Source organism: Thamnophis elegans, chromosome 3 (assembly GCF_009769535.1).
Source record: "Thamnophis elegans isolate rThaEle1 chromosome 3, rThaEle1.pri, whole genome shotgun sequence".
NCBI classification, from domain to species: Eukaryota; Metazoa; Chordata; class Lepidosauria; order Squamata; family Colubridae; genus Thamnophis; species Thamnophis elegans.
The window spans coordinates 77569453-77596285 of record NC_045543.1 but is presented as its reverse complement, the minus strand read 5'-3'; the positions used below and the strand labels follow the sequence as shown (position 1 = coordinate 77596285).

Genomic DNA, 26833 nt, shown 5'->3' with positions numbered 1-26833 from the left:
CTACATGGAGGGATATATGTAGTGGAGTACCCCAAGGCTCTGTTTTAGGTCCAGTACTCTTCAACATCTTCATCAATGATCTGGATGGGGAACTCATCAAATTTGCAGATGACATCAAGGTGGCAGGAACAGCCAACACTCCAGAAGATAGGCTTAAGATACAGAAGGCTCTTGACAAACATGAACATTGGGCACTATCTAATAAAATGAAATTCAATGGTGAAAAAGTAAGATTCTACATTTAGGCAAGAAAAACAAAATGCACAGGTACAGTATAGGTGGTACCATGCTCAGTAGTAGTGACTATGAGAGGGATCTTGGAATCCTAATGGACAACCATTTAAATATGAGCCAGCAGTGTGCAGCAGCTGCCAAAAAAGCCAACACACTTCTAGGCTACATAAACAGAGGGATAGAATCAAGATAATGTGAAGTGTTAATACCACTTTATCATGTCTTGGTAAGGCCGCACTTGGAATACTGCATTCAGTTTTGGTCTCCACAATGTAAAAAAGATGTGGAGACTCTAGAAAGAGTGCAGAGCAACAAAGATGATTAGGGGACTAGAGACTAAAACACATGAAGAACGGTTGCATGAACTGGGTATATGTCTAGTTTAATGAAAAGAAAGACTAGGGGAGACATGATAGCAGTGTTCCAATATCTCAGGGTTCAAAGAAGAGGGAGTCAAACTAATCTCCAGAGCACCTGAGGGTAGAAGAAGCAATGGGTGGAAATTAATCAAGGAGAGAAGCAACATAGAACTGAGGAGAAATTCCTGACAGAGCAATTAATCAGTGGAACAACTTGACTCCAGAAGCTGTTGATGCTCCAACACTGGAAGTTTTTAAGAAGATGTTGGATAACCATTTGTCTGAAATGGTATAGGGCCATGAGGCGAACCTGTGGCACGCGGAACTATATTTGCCAGCACGCAAGCTGTCAGCTCTGGCATGCATGTGCGCGACGGCCAGCTGATGTTTGGCTTTCCGGAGGGCTGGGGGAGGCCTCCGGAGCTTGGGGAGAGCAATAGGCCAACCAGAAGTTCAGAAACGATCTGTTTCTGGGCTTCCAGAGGCCTCCGGGGGCCTGGGGGAGCCCTTTTTCGCCCTCCCTAGGCTTCAGGAAAGCCTTCGGAGCCCGGAAACGGCAAAAATTCCCCCCTCGTGCGGCAGGGGTCATGCACGCATGCGCAGGTAGGTGGGGCACATTGAATTGTGAGTATGGGCATGCACAGGTGTGCAATAGTGCACGCGCCCACAATTTTGGCCTGCCTACACAAAAAGGTTCACCATCACTGGTATAAGGTGTTCTGCCTGGGCAGGGTGTTGGACTAGAAGACCTCCAAGGTCCCTTCCAATTCTTTTATTCTATAATAATAGAACTCTGAACAGGATCTGTACCCCACATGGTGTCTGCTAGGACTTATTGTTTAAATGAGGGTATTGTCTCTACCCCTCAGTGTGATTGTGGTGCTTATTGACAAAATATCCACCACATTGTATCTGAATGTCCATCAAGAGCTTACACCAGCCCAATGTCTGATTTTTTTCAACATAGACCACCCTGTCCTTAAATGGCTGGGTGGACTGGACATTAACATTTGAACTATTACGGGTCCATGTATGGGCTAAATAAATAAATAAATACCACATTCCACCCCATTCTGAAAACTTATTAAGCAAGTCAGAAGTAACTAAGCTGCTATTCTAACTATCTGCCTAAACTCACCCAACCCACTATCTATGTTTCGTATAGTGATTGATAGTTATTTTCCCACCAACAGCAAGTTGGAAGGATAATAAAAACAGGGAATCCACCAATCTCTTTTCTTTATTTGGCCTACAATGAGTATGTAAAGTTACCATATTTTGCTAACTTATTACAGTAGCAGAACATGAATCAGCAATGGGGGCAGCACAATTTATACCATCATAAATTTTTGCTCATTGAAGGACAGGTCAATAGCGCTTTTAATGCAGCAGTGAGAAAGAGCTCTAAGAAAACAGTAACTAAGTTAAATCACAGATTATACAGTAGTGGCTTTGCTCAAAATAGAGCAAATTACCTTGGACATAATGAGATTTACTTTAAGTTCAAATTTTGCATTTTTAAATGTACTATTTCTCATAGCATATGTTTTTACTTCTACATTGCAGTGCTTTTAGTATAGCTGAGGCATTACTATTAGCCAGAAATGAGTTGCAATGAAGGCACCATCAACACAAATCAAGTTTTCTAAACAGTTAATGGAGTAACATAAACAATGAACTTCATTGGACAGATCTTACGATCTGAAAAAAGTGAAGGAACAAAATGTACAATTTCTAAAGAAAAGAAGTTGTATGAGAACAATCTATGAATCACTAAAAGTTGCATGCTATTGCAAAGCAGCACATCTGTGCACAATTGTTTAGGAGTAATCCCCAGTAAAGTCTGTCTGATTTATTTCTAAGTAACCATATTATGAACTCCACAGATATATTTATGAATTCATTAGGTGAGCATTTATGTACTGTATCTAATATGCCTAGAACTCTGGGCACGTTATTGCTGGCACTCAAGCTAGAAGTTCTGAGCATTGGTGATATTACAGATAGAACAGCACATTTCACAACAAGATCCAGAGACACTCTGAACAAATGGGGCTATCCGGTTGCTCCTGCTCTTTGAAACTGTGGTGACAGGCAGACAATACATACATACATACATACATACATACATACATACATACATACATACATACACACACACACACACACACACACACACACACGTCCCTTGTGCCCTTGATCAGTGTACACTTGAGGACCTCATGGTAGCCTTAAGTATGCTTTATTTTGTGATGCTTCTGACATGAATAAACCAGCTTTGTTGTTGTTGTTAGTTGTGAAGTCGTGTCCGACCCATCGTGATCTCAGGCCTTCCTGTCCTCTACCATTCTCTGGAGTCCATTTAAGCTCACACCTACTGCTTCAATGACACCACCCAGCCACCTCATTCTCTGTCGTCCCCTTCTTCTTTTGCCCTCAATTAGGCTCTTCTCCAGTGAGTCCTTCCTTCTCATTAGGTGACCAAAGTATTGAGTTTCAACTTCAGGATCTGGCCTTCCAAACAGCAGTCAGGGTTGATCTCCTCTAGGACTGACCGGTTTGATCGCCTTGCAGTCCAAGGGACTTGTAGGAGTCTTCTCCAGCACCATAATTCAAAGGCCTCCATTCTTTGGCACTCAGCCTTTCTTATGATCCAACTTTCTTATGATCATAAACAAGCTTAGAGTATTTTCATGAAAACTGTTTTATTTCATTTTCATTTTCATTTTGTACAATCACTTATATACTGTGCAATTAAGAAAACAATGAACACAACTCATCTTCTATTCCACCATAGAAAACCAACATAACACTTCAATCCTCCATACACCCTTTCTTCTCCCCCTCCAACTTTCATTTCTCCCCTCCAACATTCCCCTCTTCTACCTCCCCTCCCCCTCAGACATTCCTTTCTCCCCTTCCCTCCATCTCACCCTCCTTACATTCCCCTCTCACTCCCTCTCTACTCCTCCCTCTTCTTTCCCTCTACTCCTCGCTTCGGTGTATTTCTACTATTCATTAATCTATTCGATTTATATTTTATACTAAAGTTGAAAGAAAAGAAAAGAAAATAAAAGGAAAAGAGAAAAAAAAGCAGCAGTATACAAGTGCATTCTTATTGTTTTGGAAATTGAAACTATATTTTCCCCCTCCCCCCCCTCCCCCGTTAAACCCCCCTCCCTAGCCCCCTTCCGACTTCCCAGATCCCATATCCGGCATAGCTTTTTATCAAACACAGTCTAGAGTATATTAAAACCAAATAGATTAAAAATTAAGATAAAAGATAAAGGAAAAAAGAAAGGAATTAAAAAAAAAAAGGGAAAAATCAATAAACTCTCTACATTGAGCTCAGCTTCCCATCATTATTAAAACTTAAACAATGTACAATATACATCATTCCTAATCTCGATTAATTTATTACTTGCAGGATTTCAAACTATATTGAATCAAATAGGATTCTACTCTAGCTAGGGGGCTTATCTCTTTATCTAAATATCTGTCCATTTCCAAACCTTTAATTTGTCCCTTTTATACCTCCTTCTCTATAAAGCAATTTAAACACATCTCAAATACTTCTCTCGGTTTCCTTTTCCCACTCTTCTCATCCTGCCTCTACCCGTGTCCATATATATTTTTTATTTCATCCGTACTCCTTTCATATTTGCTCCGCCTTCCTGCAAACTCCCTGGGTGCATCCTTCCAAACATTATATTCAAATAACAGTTTATATAAAAATCAACTTACTTTCTGGCTCAAAATAAGCTCTAATTGAACCTTCACTACCCTCCCATCTACACCACACTTCCCAACTCCATTCAACCTAAACCACAATCCAGGAACATCACGCTCTCCGCCCTCCTCACCCTAGAAAATAAATCATAAACAATTTATATAAAAGTTCAGAGTTATCCGTCAAGTCTTTTTTAAATCCCATACAATATATTTTCCGAGGAAATCAGCATCACTTCTTTCAGCCTTAATGTCTCTTCATCGGTATACAACTATACCATTATATACAAGACAGAAGTCACAAAGTATTATTCAAGTTAAGAATTAAGCAAATGTTTTGGAAGCATAACTAAATCCTTGTTCTCTGCTCTTCTGCCCTTCCGGAGGGGGAAAGCGATACCTCCCGCCTTGTAGTTGTGTGTTTTGTTGTTTTTCTTCTGCTTCTCCTTGTCTTTCTCCAAGTCCAGGTAATTCAGGATGTCCCGCCTTTAGGATCTTATAATAAAAATCTCGGGCTTCCCAAACAGAGTTGAGGCGATGTTTTTGGTCATCAAATGTAACTATAATACCAAATGGCACATCCCATCTGTACTGTATCTGACAATTTCTGAGTTCTTTAATTAGAAAAGCATAGTCTCTCCTGGATCTTAACATTTGGGGTGGTATTTCTTTGAAAACGATCAGGTCCTGTCCATCAATTCGCAGCCTGTTATTATAAAACTCTTGTAATATCGCATTTCTGGATTCTCTTGTGGCAAAATATATAATTATATCTCTCGGAAGCTGTCTCTGTTTTGCTGCCCATGAATTATGGCGGTAAATTTTTTGGATCTGCCAATCAAAGTTGAGTCCCGGACTTCCCACCAAACAACTGAAAGCCTCAGAAAAAATCTGTTTCAAATTCTCCTGTTCATTTTCACGCAATCCCCTAACTCTTATTGCAAACACTGTTTTTTTATAATTTGTCATAACAAGTTGTTTTTCTGCGTTTTCAACTTCCTGTTGCAACACTTCAATTTTAGATGTCAGGTTGGAATTAGCTTCCTCCAATAGCTCCAGTTTATCTTCCATTCCAGCAATATAATCTGTCATTACAGTTATGACCCCGATCATATCTTCCTTTGTTTGAGCAATCTTGGCATCAAGCTTGTCACATAAGTCCGAAATAAGTTGCTTCATTTCCTCTCTAAATTCTTTAAGAGTTTCAAAAAGAAATTATTTCATTAACAAATCTCCAGTAGAGGGCATAGAAGGCAAGAGCTGCGGCTTTATAGCAATTGCTTGGGATGTATTGTTAAAAAAACGTCTAGACTGCTTTGACTTCGGAGCCATTATAAAAAGGAAACAAACAAAGTCTCTGCTCACCTTGATTTAAGATAAGATATTTTCAATAAGCTTTTGGCAATTAATAAAGAGAAGTCTTCAAGGAAACAGGGCTGATTAATTTGTAAGAAGTTATTCCCTTTATTCTATGCCAGGAAGGTGGAAATATATCATATATCAAATGCGGAAGCTATAAAATCACCATTTTGAAAAGCAATTAAACAAAGGAGTTTTTTATAAAGTTGAAGCTGGTATTTTGAATAATAATAAAAAAAAGGGTTCTCAGGAATGGTCGCTGCTCGGATTGATTTTAAATAACTTAGTTTCAAATTTGTCCTGAGGGGGGGGTGACTTGCCTAGAGCTGAAAAAATACAGCTGAGAAGATCTGGCCAGAGTGAATGACTCAGCTTTTTGTTGAACCTTCTTCTCTGTTCACAGCCAAAAAAAAAAAAAAAGCTGTGAACTACAAAGAGGATTCTAACGACTGAGTTCCTCCCTGCTTCTTTCTTGCCTGAAAGAAGAGATATCTATAGATCTTGTAGATATACGAACCAGAACTCTGAGGGCAGCTCCGTTGAGCCACCGGCAATGGCAGGCCCCTCCCCCCGGAAGTCCAACAAGCTTAGAGTATTGCATAAACCTACCATTATGGCTTGTAACATATGAGTTCTAATTTAACCTGGTATATAAGTAGAACTCTTGTTTATATGTTTAGGATCCAGACCTGAAACATCTTACTGAGGCAAAATACAATATGGCAAACCTCTCCATCTATTTACAGAAGCAAATGGGACTGCTAATCAAATAGTTTTCAGCTTTCAATTGGGAATGGGATTGCTTAAGTCAGTGAAGTCATGAGATGTCAGCTTCCTGGGATGTGGCAAGCAGGCCCAGAGCCCCATGCTTCAGAGTGGAAAAAAGTCAAAGGGGAAGAGATGGGAGGGGAGAATAGTTGGGTGGGTGGAGAGTTGGATGCAGTCCCTTTCTTTACTGAAGCTCATGGCTGAGAGGACCAAGTGTGCAATAGCTTATATTGGGGTTGGTACACATTTTACAAGCCATAAACCTTGGTTAACGGCTAGAATAGAGAGTGCTGTGATTGTTGTGTTCAATGTGTAGATATTCCAGCCATTAAAAATCTATATGTAATGGAATTCTTTTCTCAGAGTACACACCAAAATATTTTATATCATGCAAATATATTCAAAATGGAATTGTTAAATTACTTGCTTTCAGATGATTCGGTCAAAGAAATATATATTTTATCATCTTTACCAGCTTTGCCTCTTTAAATAAAACCTTGATTAATCTATTTAAACTCTGAAGTTTGGGAGAAAAATATTTTATAATCATAAATATTTTCCTCTTCCTATGCATCTGGCAACGAAAGATGCATCTGGCAAGAACATACTCAACGTGCTTTGTCAAACCTATCACACACCGGTCTCAAAGAAAAATATACATAGCATTTTCTTCTGGAATTATTTTATATTTCTATTCTATTAGAAAATCCATTGTACTCCTTTCAATTCTGGGATACTTTCAAGTAGCGATCTTGTCTACTGGAAGTAACTTTGATGCTACTAAGGGTCTTTTAATTTTCATATGTAGAAATAAACATCGCCTGATAGCTACTGTTATATGCTGATTTGGCAATTAGGTTATATAGCAAAGCTTATAAACACTAAAAATAAAATAGATAAAATACATTAAAATAAAGTTTTCTACTTGTAACTTCCATGTGAATGTTCTACAATGAATCAATATAAATTATTAGATTAAAAAGAACAGTGCTCAATGACTAATTTGATGCTTCTAAGAAAATTATGACACAATTATCTCCATATCAGGAGTAACAGAAACAGCCTAAAAATTCACATTGGAAACCATCCTCTGCATCTATGTGATAGTTGCCAAACAAAAAGAAAAATTCTTCTTTTAAACACTAACTCCATAACTGAATAAAATGTGTCTAGGTTTTATATTTAGAACTAGAACTTGGTTTTTTTTTTACTAGTTGGTAGTCTTGTCAGCATTTACTGCAAGCTTTAAGTGGAGCATTTGTACCTTTTCCTTTTTCTAATCTTATTTCTGTTTACAGCTGCCATGTCTGATTTACCAGTACAGTAACCTGGCTTAGGGCTTGCACCAGCCAATTTAGTTTGATTCATCTGAACTGGTTGACAACTTTTTCCTACAGAATTGCCAACACTGGACCAGGGCCAGTAGCTGAGAGATTCTTTTCAAGGGCTTGGTTTTCCTTCTAGCTTCATCTGCTAGGAGGATGGACTTAGTAGTGTGCTGTGCGAATACAGTTATTGTCTGCATTTGCACAACACATTAAATATGTGTTGTGGCCCACCAGCTGCCTGCAGAGCTAACAGCAGATTTAGACAGTGAGGAAGTTGAGGAGGAACATGGGCCAGCCCTCGAGTCTGGGGAAGGCTCTGATGAGGGCGCTGTGTCGGAGGCAGAGAGGGGGCAGAGCCATATGCCAGTTATCAGCTGCCTTCAGAGTCAGACATCAGTGAGGCAGATGAACAGCTGGAGCCTGTGCCCAGTGTGCACATGCACAGAGTTGGCAGATGAAGGAAACAGCTAAAGAACAGGGGTCGACTTGGGAGTAAGGCCACAGGGGAAGATGAATGACCCCTCCCAGAGCAAGTAAAAGAGGAGCGAAAGGGGAGTGGAGTTTGCAGGAGACAATTAGTTCACTTAATTGGTTCGTGATTCTGAGACTCCTTGCCAAATTTTGCAGATATCGATCTGGCATCTCTCTAAGCCATATAAGGCCTGTGACTGTAAATCCTCCCTTGAAAGACTTTGCTGGATGTGAATGAGCAGTATTCACAGTAAATTAATAAAAGGGGTTTTTGTCGGGGCAAGCAGTTTGCTTCATGCTCTTGGGAAGCCTAGGTCAGAACAACATGATCATTTTAATTTGGATTTACTGGATTGACCACGTTTCTCAGTTCACACAATAAGCTGAACCCAATGGTTGGATTCTCACAGAACCCTTACAAGGTCAAAACTAATCAAAACCATGTGTGTGATTTCTGATGGGTGAGAGACTACTCTCAGGGCAATCAATATCAAAAGTAAAGTCAAACTTTCTTCTATTCATAATAGGAATGTATAATAAGGAAATGCCAGCTTTCTCTATTGGCCCACCCCTCACAAAATTATTGCAGGAATTATTTGTTTCATAATTTAGATAAGGTGACCAGACGTCCCGCTTTTGGCGGGACACCCCCGCTTTTTAATGCATTTTCCCACGTCCCGCACACTTTTTTAAAAAGCACGCTTTTTGGGGGGCTCGCAGCTCCCGCCCATCAGCTGCTAGCTTGCTGGGCTGGCTCATCGTTCTGTTCTATCTGCTACCTACAAATTTAAGCCAGCCCAGCCTGCCGCTCACTGATTTAATTGGCCAGGACTCCAGCCAATCAGTGAGCTGGCTGGGATGGAAAATTTTCCATCCCAACCAGCTCACTGATTGGCTGGACTCCTTAGCCTGAGGACGCCTGCGCGAGTCTCCATTTTCCTTTCGTCTTTTGGGGTTGCAGCTGCGCTTGTTGGTGAGTAATCTAATCTAATTCTAATCAGAGAATTTTCCGCTCGCCGCGGCAGGAGAAGAGGGTGGGGGCAGCGGCAGCCGGCCGCAGAGAACTTCCTCTCACTTCCGGGGCTCCCGCCGCCCGGCAGAAGCCCCTGAAGCGCGTGGAAGTTCTGTGCGGGCGGCTGCCGCTGCCCCCACGCTCTCGTTCGTGCAGAGAATTAGCCTCGGCTGCTGAAGGGATCGGGCCGCCACTTTAACTTTCTCCTCCTCCTCCTCCTGCCCTCAGCAAGAGAAACGGCAGCCCGCCCGGGAAACGGACACTTTGGCAGGGCTTGCACAGCGCTGTGGAAGCCCTGTCAAAACGCACGTTTCCCTCCTCGGCTGCTGAAGGGATCCGGCCTCCACTTTAACTTTCTCCTCCTCCTCCTCCCACCCTCAGCAAGAGAAACGGCAGCCCGCCCGGGAAACGGACACTTTGGCAGGGCTTGCACAGCGCTGTGCAAGCCCTGTCAAAACGCACGTTTCCCGCCTCGGCTGCTGAAGGGATCGGGCCGCCACTTTAACTTTCTCCTCCTCCTCCTCCCGCCCTCAGCAAGAGAAACGGCAGCCCGCCCGGGAAACGGACACTTTGGCAGGGCTTGCACAGCGCTGTGGAAGCCCTGTCAAAACGCACGTTTCCCACCTCGGCTGCTGAAGGGATCCGGCCGCCACTTTAACTTTCTCCTCCTCCTCCTCCCACCCTCAGCAAGAGAAACGGCAGCCCGCCCGGGAAACGGACACTTTGGCAGGGCTTGCACAGCGCTGTGGAAGCCCTGTCAAAACGCACGTTTCCCACCTCGGCTGCTGAAGGGATCCGGCCGCCACTTTAACTTTCTCCTCCTCCTCCTCCCACCCTCAGCAAGAGAAACGGCAGCCCGCCCGGGAAACGGACACTTTGGCAGGGCTTGCACAGCGCTGTGCAAGCCCTGTCAAAACGCACGTTTCCCGCCTCGGCTGCTGAAGGGATCGGGCCACCACTTTAACTTTCTCCTCCTCCTCCTCCCGCCCTCAGCAAGAGAAACGGCAGCCTGCCCGGGAAACGGACACTTTGGCAGGGCTTGCACAGCGCTGTGGAAGCCCTGTCAAAACGCACGTTTCCCACCTCGGCTGCTGAAGGGATCCGGCCGCCACTTTAACTTTCTCCTCCTCCTCCTCCCGCCCTCAGCAAGAGAAACGGCAGCCCGCCCGGGAAACGGACACTTTGGCAGGGCTTGCACAGCGCTGTGGAAGCCCTGTCAAAACGCACGTTTCCCGCCTCGGCTGCTGAAGGGATCGGGCCGCCACTTTAACTTTCTCCTCCTCCTCCTCCCGCCCTCAGCAAGAGAAATGGCAGCCCGCCCGGGAAACGGACACTTTGGCAGGGCTTGCACAGCGCTGTGCAAGCCCTGTCAAAACGCACGTTTCCCGCCTCGGCTGCTGAAGGGATCGGGCCGCCACTTTCTCCTCCTCCTCCTCCCGCCCTCAGCAAGAGAAACGGCAGCCCGCCCGGGAAACGGACACTTTGGCAGGGATTGCACAGCGCTGTGGAAGCCCTGTCAAAACGCACGTTTCCCGCCTCGGCTGCTGAAGGGATCGGGCCGCAACTTTCTCCTCCTCCTCCTCCCACCCTCAGCAAGAGAAACGGCAGCCCGCCCGGGAAACGGACACTTTGGCAGGGCTTGCACAGCGCTGTGCAAGCCCTGTCAAAACGCACGTTTCCCGCCTCGGCTGCTGAAGGGATCGGGCCGCCACTTTAACTTTCTCCTCCTCCTCCTCCCGCCCTCAGCAAGAGAAATGGCAGCCCGCCTGGGAAACGGACACTTTGGCAGCGCTTGCACAGCGCTGTGGAAGCCCTGTCAAAACGCACGTTTCCCGCCTCGGCTGCTGAAGGGATCGGGCTGCCACTTTAACTTTCTCCTCCTCCTCCTCCCCTTCCGCCCTCAGCAAGAGAAACGGCAGCCGGGCTTCCGCCACGCCCCCACGCCGCCGCTTTTTCTTCTTCCCCGGACTTCCCAGTTAGCTTGCTTGAAGCTCCGAGGAGGCGGGAGGAGGGTCGCAGGAGTGGAAGTGGGGGGAGGTCTCCCCGGCCGGGAACAGCTGAGAGGCTGCCGGCCCCTTTCGCAGGAAAGTTAACTTTTCTTGGCGAAATCCTGCCCCCCCCCCGCGTGGTTGAGTGGTCGGCTGTCCTCTTCCCGTAAGCCTCCCGGAGTTACCTGTGTGTAACTCCCGGCTGCCCTATGCATTTGCGTGTGTGCACTGGAGAGAGAGTGAAAAAGAGAGGGAGAAATAATTATATTAATTAGATAGATCAGTCTTTCTCCACCTTGGAGACTTGAAAGTGTGTGGACTTCAACTCCCAGAAAGGGAGTTGGGAGAAAGGGAGAAAGGAGGAGAGAATGAAAGGATGATGGAAAGAAGAAAGAGGTAAGGAGAGGAGGATGGAAAGGAGAGAAAGAGGGGGAGAGAGGGTAGAAAGGGGAAGAGGAAGAGCAGGAGTAGGAGAAAGGTAAGGGAAGAAGGAAGGGAAAGGAGAGCAGGAAGGAAGAAAGTAGAGAAGGGAGGAAGGGAGAAAAGAAAGGGAAAATAAGGTGGTGTTATAACAGGAGGAAGGGATGGTAAACAAAGCAACCCAAACTGTATATTATAACCTATTAAATGAAATAATAAATGTATAAGAATGATAAATGTTAAAACACTTGTAACCAAATGACATGCTATATGTGATGATGGGTTTTTTTCTTTTTGTTTTGTTTTTATTGTTGTGGGTATGTGTCGTCTATGTAACAAAAAAAAATAAAAAAAGTTGATAGGCAAGAGGAAGGAGGAAGGAAGGAAAAAAGAAAAAGAGGGAGAGAGGAAAGAAGAAAAGATGGAACTAGAAAGCAAAGAAGGGAGGGAGGGAGGAAAGGGGAAGACAGGGAAAGAGTAGAAAGACAGAGAAGGTGAAGGTAGATAGGCAGAAGGAAGGAAGAAGGAAGAAATAGGAAAGGAGGGAAGAAGGAAGGAACAGAAGCGAAGAAATGGAAAGAGCAGAAAGACAGAGAAGGTAGATAGGCAAAAGAAATGAAGCTGAAAGAATGGAAGGAGGAAGGAAGAGAAAAAAAGAGGAAGGGAGTGAGTGAGGAAAGAAGAGAGGATGGAAGGAGAAAGGAAGGAAGAGAGGGAAAGAGCAGAAGACAGATAAGGTGAAGGTAGATAAGCAAGAGGAATGAAGGAAGAAGTGAGGAGTCTCGAGGAGGGGGAAAACATTTAGTGACCAAAGTTACAATGGCATTGAAAAAAGTGACTGATGACCATTTTTCACACTTAGCGACCGTTGCAACATCCTCATGGTCACGTGATCAAAATTTTGTTTGGCAACAGATTCGTATTTATGCTGGTTTCAGTGTCCTGGGGTGACCTTTTGACAAAAAAAATTTTTTTTAATCAAGACCCCCCCCCCCCCCGGTCAAGGGCGTCCCTCTTTTCCAATCTGAAAATCTGGTCACCTTAAATTTAGATAACACATCTGCTTTTCAAAAGGTGATGGATGACATAGTCAACTGGATTAATGCATCTCCATAAAGAGAAGTGTAACACTACTCGGAATAAAATGACATGTACAGAATTTTGGCAATGTGAACTACAGTGGTTTTTTTTTTTTTTTAATTACATTGCCTTCCTGATCTAATTCTATTGCCCAGATTCAATGTAAAAATACCAAAAGCTGCCAATCAGGTTTGGTAGAAGTCCTAAAACTTGAAAAATGTTTTCTTCTGAAAAAGACTGAAATCAGCTCTACCTCTTTATAAAATAAAACCCTTATTCCCCTTGTCAGCTCCATTAGCAGGATCATGCTAGTTTCCTGCTCTCATCATACATTCATAAATTTCCAAAGCAAGAGTCCCAACTAAATATTATCCTTTCAGAAGAATTGTAATTAGACACAATAATGTAATTATTTCTAATTCATTAACATCATCACAGCTAAAATATCATAGCTAAAAAGCTCTGTGATGCAGTGTCCTCATTTCTTCCACCATAGTAACTACTTATGGAAATTGTGTTAGGCACAAATACGGATTCCCACCTCCCCAGTTTTTTTTTCTTCCACTACTTTAGAATATTTTTACTAAAAAGAAAATTACATATTCCAAAATATTCCTGAAGAAGCTAAAGGCAACACTCAAGTTGCTTTTATTTTAGCAATGCAGAACTATATATTTTAAAGAACCATTAATTTGTACTAAACTGCTGCAAATGGAAATCATAACTTTTATGATTTATGAATTTCCTGATATACCAAATCACTTACAGAAGATCGGGGATTACATAAAGATTTATCAGCATAAGACAGCAAATTTGGTGAGAAAAGGCAGTTGCTCTGCCTCTGAAGTAATCCATTTAAATCTTTCTAGTCTACAATTTGCCAAAGCAAACATGTTAAAAAATAACTGCACAGTCCTAAAGAAAAATATTTTTAAAAAGCTGACAGTATGCATTCATGGTAATATAGGCAAACAGTGAAGGGTTCCAGAGGCAGTTATAATACTGTACATGGGAAATTATCTTTTCTACCAGATCATGCTGCTTTCTACAAAGATAAGTGTTAAGATTTCCAAACAGATTTTTACTCTTACACTAAGCTCATGAAAATATGCTAATCCTAAAGTATTGTTGCAAATATAGGGCCAAAATTGTAAGATTGTCTGGGCAAGTTCTTTTGACTCAATATGAATCTGACATAGCTTTCAACAATGTCAAATGCAGCAAAAAGGCCTATTCTGATAACCTGTCATACACCTCTATTTAGTAGACAAACAAAATATTGTGCACACATATTATAATTGGAATCAGTAAGACATTTGTTAAAGTAGATCACAACCTTCTTGGTAAGATAGAAAAATGTGGGATGGACAGCATCACCACCAAATGGATTCATAACTGGCTGACAAATCACATTCAATGTGTAGTCCTCCATGGAACTACATCTACATGGAGAAAAGTATGCAGTGGGGTACCCTAACGCTCTGTCTTACGTCCAGTACTCTTCAACATCTTCATAATCTATGAAGATGAGGGCACAAAAGGGGAAAACATCAAATTTGCAAATGACACCAAGCTAGGAGGAAACGCCAATACTTTAGAAACTAGGCCCAAGATCAAAAAGGATTTAAACAGATTTGAACAATAGGCCTTAGCCAATAAAATTCTATTCAGTGGCAAGAAAAGTAAAGTTTTATACTTAGACAAGAAAACCCCCAAAACATAGGTATAGAATAGGTGGCACCTGGCTTGAGAACAGTAATAATGAGAAGGATTTAGGAGAGGTAGTGAATAACCACTTACGTATGAGCCAGCAGTGTACTGCAGTTGCCAAATAAGCCAATACAGACCTAGGCTGCATCAACAGAGAAATATTAACAAGATCACATGAAGTATTAGTACTGCAATATACTGTTTTTGTAAGATCATACTTGGAGCACTTCATCCAATTTTGGTCACCATGATATAAAAAAGATACTAAGACTCATTTTTATTGAGCAGTGTTTTTATTTTACTGTTTGTCCTGTATTTGTTAATTTTTTGCATAGTTCCTAAAGTATATTCCCAAATAGAGCCATAAATTAATGCCATAAGTGTTGGCATACTAACATCTTAAACATTTCACTACTTATTAACTTTTAAGAAATAAATATGATATGGCCACAAAATCTATTCTGCAGCACTTACTTAGCATCTAGATCAGATTGGCATCTACCAAATAAAACTACTACCTAAAAAGGAAAACAGAACAAAGTTGTATAAACTGAGCCAAACTGCACTCGGCGATTTCACTGACCTAATGTAGCACAGGTTTAAACAGTATAATTCCATTCAGCATATGAATTGTTGAGAAGGAGAAAGGCTTTCAGATATATTGTATATGTTCACTGGCTAAATATAAGACATAAGTAAATTAATGAAGACGAACACAATCACCACGTGTAATTGATTTAGAATTAGGTAATACAAAATTTTAGAAGACTTCAGAATCTTATAAAAGTGGGTTCCTATTATGCTATTCCTAAGTATTGTTATTGTTCTTATGAACTCCAATAGATGTCCAGAGTGACGCAGGAATCTTTCATTGAAAAAATAAAAATAAGTTTTCTGTATATTCAGTTCAGAAGATAAATATTCTCCTCAAAGTGATTTTCAATCTAAAGACAATTTGATTCACATGTTTTCAAGAATTCTTTAGCAGCAAGGAATGATTTATGGCAGTTCCAATTATGAAAAACAATGGTTATAATAAGAAATGCTGACAGCTCTTATTTATGAAATGAATTAATAATCTAACTGTTTTATCAAAGTCAGGTTAATAAGCCAATTCTAAGTTTCCCTCAACCCCCCGTGTCCCCCCCCAATGTGAATAACAGAAGCTTAACTGTACCAAGGCAAAACAGTTAATACCAGAAAAACTGCAGCACAAAAAACTAAAAGCACAGAAAACTACTTTCTCAAAACAAAAATATTTTTAATAGTATGTCGTGTTGATTTAACCAGATTATTGTACTATTCATCGCATACTGTACAGCTGTTCTATGATTCATTGATACTATTCAGGCACAAATCTTCAGGTCAGTCACTAGAATAGCAGCAATAAATCAAACTGTGTAACCAAGGATACTACTAAATTGAAAATATATAGTTTCTTAAAAAATGTAATAAGATTTTTATTCTTTTGCATGTCCAAAAATTTGTTTTAAATGAGCAAACTCAAAGTTGAAATGGGCAGCTACTCTTATTTCTAAAAAAGGCTATCATCACTATAATACACATCTTATACCATAAAACATCACGATATACTACGGTATGCTACACATGTTGTTTTGGACTACGTACGCACATGTTATCAGTAATGGTGACACACTCACTTCAGCTATATAAACTGCAAACCTTATTAGATTGCTGTCAATAATGCTACCAAAATTACCCTTTCTTCACCATCACCCAATTGAAGCTGAGCATCTGAGTAAAAAGATAAGGCCTCTTGGGATTCAGTAAGACCCATGGTGAATAGCTGAACACAACATACAGTCTTAAGTTACCCACATGTGCTATAAAGTAATTATAGGTACAATGTAGCCAGAAGTATTTTTAATGCAGCCACAGTATAGTACATACAGCAATCATCTCCAACATCATACATATATGTGGGCCAATGCCTGGAATTCCACAGCCAGTAGGATTATTGTGTGAATTTAGACAGCTGAAGTCCACACAATCCAGAGAGTTCGTTGGCAGTGAATCAAATTATACAATTCTGAAGCACATTAAGGTCACCATGAGTCAATTTTTCAAGAACATTAAAAATTTCTCCTCTTAATCACTTCAGACAAAAACTCCATCAAATGTAGAATCCCATTTCTAGCAATAATCCATCAGATGCTCCCAGAAAACCACAAGGAATTGTCCTACACTGTTTAAAAGACAAAACATAGTCTTTAAAAAAAATAAGGCAACATGCCACTTACACTTTATAGTTTTATGAGTTTAGACATCCAGATTTTAACAGAATAACAGGGTTGAAAGAAAGGTCTTGAAGGTCTTGCATATTTATAGTAGGGACAATCTTCAATACTCTATGGCCTTCTAAATTCAGAATATCTGATTCCCCAAACATTATCTTTCTGCTAGTTTGTCCTGAACTTTCACTTGCCTTTAATAAAATGAAAGCAAATGATTATACAGCTTATGTATTGGACAAGGTAGCTTGCATTTTTGGAAAGGAAAGTAGCACTTCCTCAATATAGAGTAAGATTTAATATTATTCCATTTTAAAATGTGAACAGTAAAACAGTATCTTATTTTTAAATATTAAGCACTTTATGTATTTCTTATTTATCTGAGATTTGAATCTTTATGAGATCTAGATTATCTTTTATTTAGAGCTAGGCTTTTCTCAGGAGCCTTGGCATTTTAGAATATATGATTCTGTAGAATCTCTATTAATGTTGTTAAAATGTTACTTTTCAGAAGAAATTGAAAAACTTTCCTCTTCTGTCCAGCTTTTTCCAAATTAATCCTCTTCTTCAAATTTTTGTTCTGACTTTAATTTTTCAATTTATTTTATAGAATATTTCAACTGGCTTTAATTTTCATAGGTATAAATCTTCCTTAATTTTATAAGCCAGAATAAAAACATGAACGTCAGATGTTTCCTTAATGATTTGTAATCTATAAGAGATAACCTTCTATGTGGAGGTACATATATGCATGTAGGGCTCCTTTCCTGTGAGAGAACAATACATATTCATTTTCTGAATGTTGTCCCTCTGGAAGGAGTCATATGTTCTCACTAGGCCCAATAAACAATTACATATTAGCTAGGTCTGTGGCCTGTGAAATATCAACAGAACATCCCTAAAAGACTGTTTTCAGTCTAGGAAGAAGTATATGAATATTTTAAATCAAATGAGAAACTAGCAATGTCAGTAACTTCTAAGTAGAGAAACACTGGTGGCTGCCAAGCAATAAGACAAATTCCTGTTGAATATTAAGAGATTTTAATCATAAGAACAATTCAGTATTAGAACTGGTTACCAAGGGAACGAGATACGTGTAAGCAAAGAAAGCTGAACAGCTATGTTATGAATGCTTTGGACTGCTGCATGGATCACAGGATTCCATTCAATAGTCTAAATGCCCCGTTCAATCAGTGGCTTCCGCAGGAGGATGGTAAAAACCAGCAAGATGGACAGAACATTTGAATACAAGCCCCATTCTTTTAAAAAATAATAATAATCTATTTGTAAAATCGACCCAAGATATTATGGCTACCATAACAACCAGATTATTACAAAAATGGCCCAGAGAGGAGAAGGAATCATACACTAAACCCGGTTCTTGTCTTAGAATGGAGTTCGGAGATACTACTATCAGTCCCTTTTCTGTTTACCACAGCACTCCAACCCACCCCTCCAGGAAGATTAGACCTATTCAATCAGTCCCCTTTCATCCCAGGCAGCTCTTGGTTCCAACTTGGAAGGAACAAGGGATTGTCCCAATACTGAGACTTTGGTTGCTGCTTAGAATGAGGTAGCAATGAGGTTTTAGATTGGATTGAACCATCTTGCCTGCAACAGACCACATTATGCCCCTGGTCCTCTGCAGAATAAAGCAGCAGAAGTTATGCCTAGGGAGCCACTGGAGGAAATCTAGGAACAAATCTGAGCATCCTTTAAAGTTTACCTGATGGAAGAAATATGTATGTTTCTCTTCTGTGGCTACTTTTGCTTTTGATCCAAGCCCCTCCTAGTTTGTTGAGCCTCCAGACTGGTAGCCCATGTATGAGTTTCCAGTGGGAAACTATGAAAGGGGCACTGGTTTGTCTCACCTCAAAAGAACATCTTTGGATCAGGCAGAGCTAGACTATTTTCATCCACTCCAATCTTCCTTCTTTAGGGAACTTTTTTTTTAAGAAGGTGTTTAGCCAACAGGTCCAAAGTGTGCTGGGGAAAGCAGATTATCTGGACCCCTTCAGTCAGAATTCAGACTAGGATACAGTAATAAGCCACTTTGATTGTGCTTGATTACTTCTGGTTGGCTCAGGATAGGGAGGTATATTCATCCTGGCGCTCCTCGACCTCTTAGCAGTCTTTAACAACATTGACCATAGTATGCTTCTGGATTAGCTGAGAGGTTTGGGGAGTTGTTTTGTAGCTGTTCTTCCAGGGCTGATTCCTATTGGTAATGATGGGAAGAGGAAGGGTCTAGATCTGGATCCTACTATGTGGGGTACTCCCCTCTGCTTTTTAAAACCCATTGTGGAAGAAGTCACCTGTGAGCATGGAATACGGCAATTGTATTACATTAAATGGATAAATAGACTAACCTAGCAATGTATTTTAAAAAATTCAATATGCAAGATGAATAGACAGTATAGGAATAGATGGATAAATGGTGGCGCTAGGCTAAGTGACTTAGACTCAACTTGCTGAAGAACTTTACAAAATGATTCTGTGAGCCAAAACAGACAGATAACACAACTTTCCTCAATAACTTTGTTTGAGCTTTCCCCGTGTTTCTTACCTTGACATAGATACATTGCTTGTACAGAAGTCTCTTCTAGCTTTGATAAATACTAGAGAACACCAAAAGGTGAATGTGGCCTTGGAGCCTTTTCTATTTGCAAAAACTAGAAGAGATTTCTGTGGACTGAAGTACATGGAAAAATCACTTTCAGTTTTGTAAATATAGGTGATGCTAAGAAGAGGCTCTGAAGCAGACAAAAGAAAGCAATAGGGTTGCTCTTAAATCCTCTGCTCCTATGCACTTCAAAAATAAAATTACCTTCCTTTTACATTTTGATTCTACCAGTTCCATGAATGAATGTTTATTTGTAACATTTAGATGGCCACGTAACTCTTAACAATCTGTCTGGATGACATACAAAATAATTAAACAACATACAAGAAGAAAAGTGACATCACTAAGCAAACTAAAACAATTAAACAGAGAACAGGACTAAAATATATCTCACCCAAGGAGAACTCTGCTTATCTTTATCCTCATGCCTAAAGAAAGAACCAGGTCTTACCATAACTGTCTTTCTAAAGGCTTGCAGGATTTGGGGCTGACTATGTATTGGAGGTGGAGATTGTTCCAGAGGGCAGGAGCCATCACCGAGAAGTAATTTATAGGTTATATAACGTTTCAGAGAAGAGATCTGGAATGTATCCTCTCTGTCAAAATGTGTGAAAAGGCAAATATCCTTGGGAGAAGGTGGTCCACAATAACTTATGTCATATAGAGAGCTTTTCAGATGATAACCAAGAACTTCAATTGCATTAGAGGCCTATAAGGAGAAGGTTTAGCTTATTGAGTGAAGCTATTATACAGGTGTCACAAGAAGCACCCATAGTTACCCATGACACTGAAATCTGGACCAACTGAAGCTTAAGAATGGTAGTCAAGGAAAGTCTTATGCACGGTAAGTTCTAATCCATTTCAGAGATGAGTTTTTACTCAGGAGTGACTCTGAGCAATTCTCTGAATCCAGAAATGGACACAAGGCAAAGGCCATTTGGTCTTTTCATGAAGGAACTGTGAGACAAGGAACACCCCCAAGTTACAAGCACATCAGTGTTTCTAGGACCAGTGGGGCCCAAAACACACAACCATTTGCTCTTGGTAAGGTTCACTTAGGCAGCCAAGTCAAGTAATATACAATTCAGTATATAAGCATATTGATCATCAAAACTTCCTGGAGAAGCTTTCCAGAATTTAGACTTTTTATAATCTTTTAAGTCAATGCGTCTTAAGGTGTGGCCCAAGGACCCTCATTTAACACATTCTCAGGAAATCAAAACTATTTGTCAGATATTAAGGATAGCTGCAGAAAATGTAAATGTCATTTTTGTCATTTTTCTGTTTGTTAAAAAATAAAGATTTTTTCATGAAAATATTTAAATTAATCTAATGAGTTTAATATTTCTAGTTCAGTAAATACTGAACATATTCTACACGTACATGCCAATTTTTAAAAAGGTATTATTCATATAATCCATACAATACAACAAAATTTATTTTGTGGTCATCTATAATTTTTAAAAGTGAGAAGGGTTCCTGAGATCATCTCCTCCCCCATCTATTAAACAGGATACCAAAAATATGGAACATTCTTTATTCACAGATATTCTTTACCAGAAAGATGCAAGACATCCTGTCTGCTACAAACATATCAGCATCTCTGCTTGAGACAGTGATAAAATGCTTAACTACTTATAGACAGACAGAATGTCTGGAATAATTTAAATTCAAGTAAGTCATTAAGTCAGTCAGTAAAAATGTTTGTGTGGAGTATAGAGGTGTGAGTGTGCATTTTTTGGAATTTGGCCTGCAACTAAGTTTGTAGGTGGAAATCCAACCTTTTAAACATCTAAAACTAAGGAACAGATAATACAGCATTAATTGAAAAGATGCGGTTTAAGAAAACAAGTTTAGGATGATCCTAGAAAAACCTTTTTCTTACCTTCCTCATTCAAAATCCACGGAAGAGTGGTGATGTCCGTTTCATAGCCACAAGTTTTGCCTTCAAAGGCACAAGAGCCAGCAGAGTATGATTCAAGGGCTCTGGCTAACTGCAAAACTAAAGAAGACAAAGCTGACTTAGTTTGCAACATAAAGAGAGTGGATCTGCTGTGAAAGGGAGTTTGTGAGAAATATGCATTTAAGGAAAGCACGTACAGGGCAGCCTTTGGCTTAATTCAATGGAAATCAACTGTGCACTTCTGCAGTAGAAGCAATGAAAACTGCAGTAGCAGTCCTAATAGTTACCAAGACTGTCTCCCAGTCTTACAGATGCATCACAATTACAGCAGATTCCAATACTAATTTCATCTTATTTGCTACTCTAAAAAATCTAGTACAAGACCCAGTAACTGCATGCTTCATGCACCTGTTCTTCTGTCACTGTCCTCTCTGCCTTTCTCTATCAAAACTTTTTTAAAAAATCTGGAAAATGCAATATCCCAAAATCAGTTCAGCTCCCTAATGCATCTCTTAGGAGACCTCAAGATGCCAATCCTAGAACAAAGAAGTCACGAATACAGACCACTACAGAATTAATTAGGAGACTTAACACTTTTTCGGATTCAATAGAGACCAGGTTATCAACCACGTGAGACATACGCTGTGTGTTTCTATGACACACCCATTTTTTGTGAACGGTCCCCTCTCTCTATGCAATTACCACTTCCTCAGTTTCATAGTTCTCTATGGACTTTTTCTTCTAGTAATCCCCTCCCCAAACAACAGGGGCGTTCATACTATTCCCTCATAATTACTCTCTGTCTATCTGTCAAGTTACGATTTGTAAAGCTTCTGCTCAAATTCCATTTGTCCCCGAGGCTCTCCATCGTTTTCGCCGCAAAGCCAGCTCAACGCCACCCTCACCCACCCACCGTTCCAGGTGCAGGAACCGAGTCGTCGCCTCCTCTCCCCTCCCGCCGCCGCCTTACCTTGCACGGCGAGAAGGCAGCGCAAAATCATAGCCGCGCAGGGAGTGAGGAAGCGAGGAGGACAAAGCAGCTCGCTGAGCATCGCACGGCCAATCCCCCGTCTCGAGGAGCCGAAGGCGCTGCGCGCAATGCCAATTTAGAAGCCCGAGCAGCCAAGGCGAAGCAGCAGCCCGGGGGGAGAGTGGGAGGGGCTGAGCTTGGACAGCCTCGGAGGCAGCCAGCCAGCCAGCTCCGAGGGAGGGAGGGAGAGGCTGCTCAAAGCAACAGAAGAAGGAAAAATCCGTGAGGGAAGCCCGCAGTCTCCACATGGAGTAAAATCTTCCCCTCCCTCAGCCATTGGCAACAGCTCCCAAGGACGCGCGGGCGCTCTCTCGAAGAATATACGCTCCCAGTTGCTAGGAGAGCCTCAAGGCGGCTGGTTGCCTTTTCGCCGCTGCTTTCCATGCTCCGCAGCAGAATCCAGATGCCAACTTTGAGGAACTTTGGCAATACCCTTGTCATGACTACCCTTCCTCTCATCAGGACATGCAGTTTGATGGTGGATCTATTGTGGGGGGATCCCTTTCCATCAGGACATACAGTTTGATGGGGGATCTATTGTGGGGGTGGGATCCCTTTCCATCAGGACATGCAGTTTGATGGTGGATCTATTGTGCGGGATCCCTTTCCATCAGGACATGCAGTTTGATGGGGGATCTCTTTCCATCAGGACATGCAGTTTGATGGTGGATCTATTGTGGGGGTGGGATCCCTTTCCATCAGGACATGCAGTTTGATGGTGGATCTATTGTGGGGGATCCCTTTCCATCAGGACATGCAGTTTGATGGTGGGTCTATTGTGGGGGGATCCCTTTCCATCAGGACATGCAGTTTGATGGTGGATCTATTGTGGGGGATCCCTTTCCATCAGGACATGCAGTTTGATGGTGGATCTATTGTGGGGGTGGGATCCCTTTCCATCAGGACATGCAGTTTGATGGTGGGTCTATTGTGGGGGGATCCCTTTTCCATCAGAACATGCAGTTTGATGGTGGGTCTATTGTGGGCGGATCCCTTTCCATCAGGACATGCAGTTTGATGGTGGATCTATTGTGGGGATCCCTTTCCATCAGGACATGCAGTTTGATGGTGGATCTATTGTGGGGGATCCCTTTCCATCAGGACATGCAGTTTGATGGTGGATCTATTGTGGGGGATCCCTTTCCATCAGGACATGCAGTTTGATGGTGGATCTATTGTGGGGGGATCCCTTTCCATCAGGACATGCAGTTTGATGGTGGGTCTATTGTGGGGATCCCTTTCCATCAGGACATGCAGTTTGATGGTGGGTCTATTGTGGGGGGATCCCTTTCCATCAGAACATGCAGTTTGATGGTGGATCTATTGTGGGGGATCCCTTTCCATCAGGACATGCAGTTTGATGGTGGATCTATTGTGGGTGGATCCCTTTCCATCAGGACATGCAGTTTGATGGTGGATCTATTGTGGGTGGATCCCTTTCCATCAGGACATGCAGTTTGATGGTGGATCTATTGTGGGGGTGAGATCCCTTTCCATCAGGGCATGCAGTTTGATGATGGATCTATTGTGGGGGTGAGATCCCTTTCCATCAGGACATGCAGTTTGATGGTGGATCTATTGTGGGGGGATCCCTTTCCATCAGAACATGCAGTTTGATGGTGGATCTATTGTGGGGATGGGATCCCTTTCCATCAGGACATGCAGTTTGATGGTGGATCAATTGTGGGGAATCCCTTTCCTTCATCAGGACATGCAGTTTGATAATGGATCAACACAAAAAAGAGGGGGGCGGGTGGGGAGAGGGCATAAATTTAGAGTCACAAGTGGCACTGACCAAAATCCACGAAATGGCATTTCAGGCTTTCTAAAACATTGTACAAGTAGTCTCCAACTTAGAACAGTTCCCCTAGTGACCGTTCAACCTTACATTGCTGAAAAATGTGACTTTATTTATTTATTACTTTGTCAAACAAGTACAAGATATCAGGTACAAGTATGAACATGGACATGAACAAAGGAAATGAATACAAATAAATGGGGACAGTAGGCATGCTGGTGTGCTTATGCACGCCCCCTTTACGGACCTCAGGAATGGGGTGAGGTCCACGGTAGACAGTTTAAGGCTGAAGCTGTGGGGGTTTGAGGACGTAACAATGGAGTCAGGTAGAGCATTCCAGGCATTGTCCGCTCTGTTGCTGAAGTTGTATTTTCTGCAATCGAGTTTGGAACTGTTTACTTTAGTTTGTATGTGTATTATTGTGGTTGAAGCTGAAGTTGTCCAGCCTTGGCGACTTTAAGACTTATGGACTTCAATTCCTTAAGATTTTCCCAGCCATCCATGCTTACTGGGGAATTGTGGGTGTTGAAGTTCACAATTCTGAAAGTTGCCAAGGCTGAATGCCTCTATTCTAATGAGAGGCCATTCCAGAGGCATACTACACCACTGGCCAGCAGAAATCCATTAGAGGGTACAGGAGATGGCTTTTGGGTGCAATATAAAGAGATAGCCTTGAACTGTAGTTGGCTTGGCACCAGCCTACCTTCAGGACCACATTTATCCACTAGAATTGGTTGGCTCAACCAATTCAGTCTTGCTGGAGTAAAGCAGCTCCTAATTTCCCATGGGACGAAGGGCAAGGATCTCAGTAACAGTGCCATGCCTCTGGAATGGCCTCTCATTAGAATAGAGGCGTCCAGCCTTGGCAACTTTCAGAATTGTGAACTTCAACACCCACAATTCCCCAGTAAGCATGGATGGCTGGGAAAATCTTAAGGAATTGTAGTCCATAAGTCTTAAAGTCGCCAAGGCTGGAACCCCCTGCATTAGAGATTAGGTTATCTTCTTCTTTAACTACCATCTGGAAGCAGATGAAAATACAGTAAAGTTCTCCCAGAAGACATTTGGTTTATTTTATCCATTTTTTAAATATTATTTTGATGTTGGCCATGGTTATTTTCATTGTTGAATTCTTGTAAATTGCAGAATTACAGGAAGATGGTAAGATATAAACATAGATGTATACATTTGTTATTGGTAATCCCATGCTTTGAGGTGCATATGTACAGTACACAGTGCTATCTGGTGCCTTAATTTGCTGCTATATTCAATTTTTTTCTCAAGGTTGCACTTTTAATGCAAGAGTGTAGCACCCGCTGGTTAGTTTAATCCTGCTATTGTAATTTATATATACTGTATATGGCTTTTAATGGCTTTTAATTAAGATATTTCAATGTTCTTTTATTATTTGCTGTTGATCTAAAAAAAATAGTCAATATTCCCTGTTCTCATGTGAATAGAATAAAATAAAATAGAACTGTGATGGCAAACCTATGGCACACGTGCCAGAGGTGGCACACAGAGCCCTCTCTGCTGGTATGCGCTCCATCGCCCCACATCAGATCTCCATGGCATTTCTTTTGTGAGTTTCTGTTTCCCTGCAAATGACAAAACAGAAGCTCACGAAAGAAAAAGATCTTACCTATTGTCACACTGCCAGTGTTGAGATGTCCCATCTCCCACCGGCCAGCTGCTCTTCGGGTCTCTGCTCTGCGCAGGCGTGCATGCCTGTGCATGCGTACATTTGCGCACACCTGTGTGCATGTCTGCATATTCACATGCATGTTCATGAATGCATGCATGTGGTCACATGCATGCATCTTTCAGTTTGGGCACTCAGTGTCTAAAAGGTCGCCATCACTGGAATAGAATAATAGAGTTGGGATGGACCTCGGAAGTCTTCTAGTCCAACATCCCCCCACCCCACTCAGGCAGGAATCCCTATACCCGTGATGGCGAACCTATAGCACGCCATATTTCCCATATTTGATGGCAGGGCAGCCCTCAGCTCTGGGGCGCATGCGTGTGCTGGTCAGCTGATTTTTGGTCTTCCAGAGGGCTGGGAGAGGCCGTTTTTGCCCTCCCCAGGCTTCAGGAAAGTCTCCAGAGCCTAGAGAAGGCAAAAAACAGGCTCAATGGGCCAACCAGATGTTCGTTCCCAAATTTCCAGTTGGGCCATTTTTCACCCTCACTAGGCTTCAGGAAAGCCTCCGGAACCTGGGGAAGGCAAAAACGGGCTCCCCCGCCCCCCCTGGAGGCACTCCAGAAGGTGGAAATAGATCATTTCCGAACTTCCAGTTTGCCTTTGGGGCCCATTTTTTTGCCCTCCCCAGGCTCCAGAGTCTTTCGTGAAGCCTGGAGAGAGCGAAAAACAGACCCAACGGGCCAACCATAAGTTCGGAAATGATCCATTTCCGCTTTCCGGGAATCTGGGGAAGCCGTTTTCGCCATGAAAGCTCCCCGGGTGGGTTGCACGTGCATGCATGAGGGGTGGTACATGCACATGTGCAGGTGGGTGGGGCACGCACAATTGCACGATATCACCTAAGCATACAATTTTTGGCACACCTTTAGAAAAAGGTTAGCCATCACTGCTCTATACAAATGGTTATCCAATCTCTTCTTAAAAACTTCCAGTATTGGAGCATTCACAACTTCTGGAGGCAAGTTGTTCCACTAATTAATTGTTCTAACTGTCAGGAAATTTCTCCTTAGTTCTAGGTTGCTTCTCTCCTTGATTAGCTTCCACCCATTGCTTCTTGTCCTACC

At 41.9% G+C, this 26833-nt stretch overlaps 1 protein-coding gene across 1 annotated transcript in view; it reads right to left on the bottom strand.

Moving 5' to 3' along the window:
- The window catches only part of MAMDC2 (MAM domain containing 2), a 60497-nt gene extending 38187 nt beyond the window's left edge, over positions 1–22310 (bottom strand). Inside the window, exons 1-2 of the mRNA XM_032212577.1 lie at positions 22207–22310; positions 21219–21335 (exon numbers count right to left, since the gene is read on the bottom strand). Of these exons, the coding sequence (XP_032068468.1) occupies positions 21219–21335; positions 22207–22288 (199 nt within the window). The 5' untranslated portion in view covers positions 22289–22310. The remainder of the gene's footprint in view (positions 1–21218; positions 21336–22206) is intronic.
- Positions 22311–26833: the final 4523 nt, after the last annotated feature.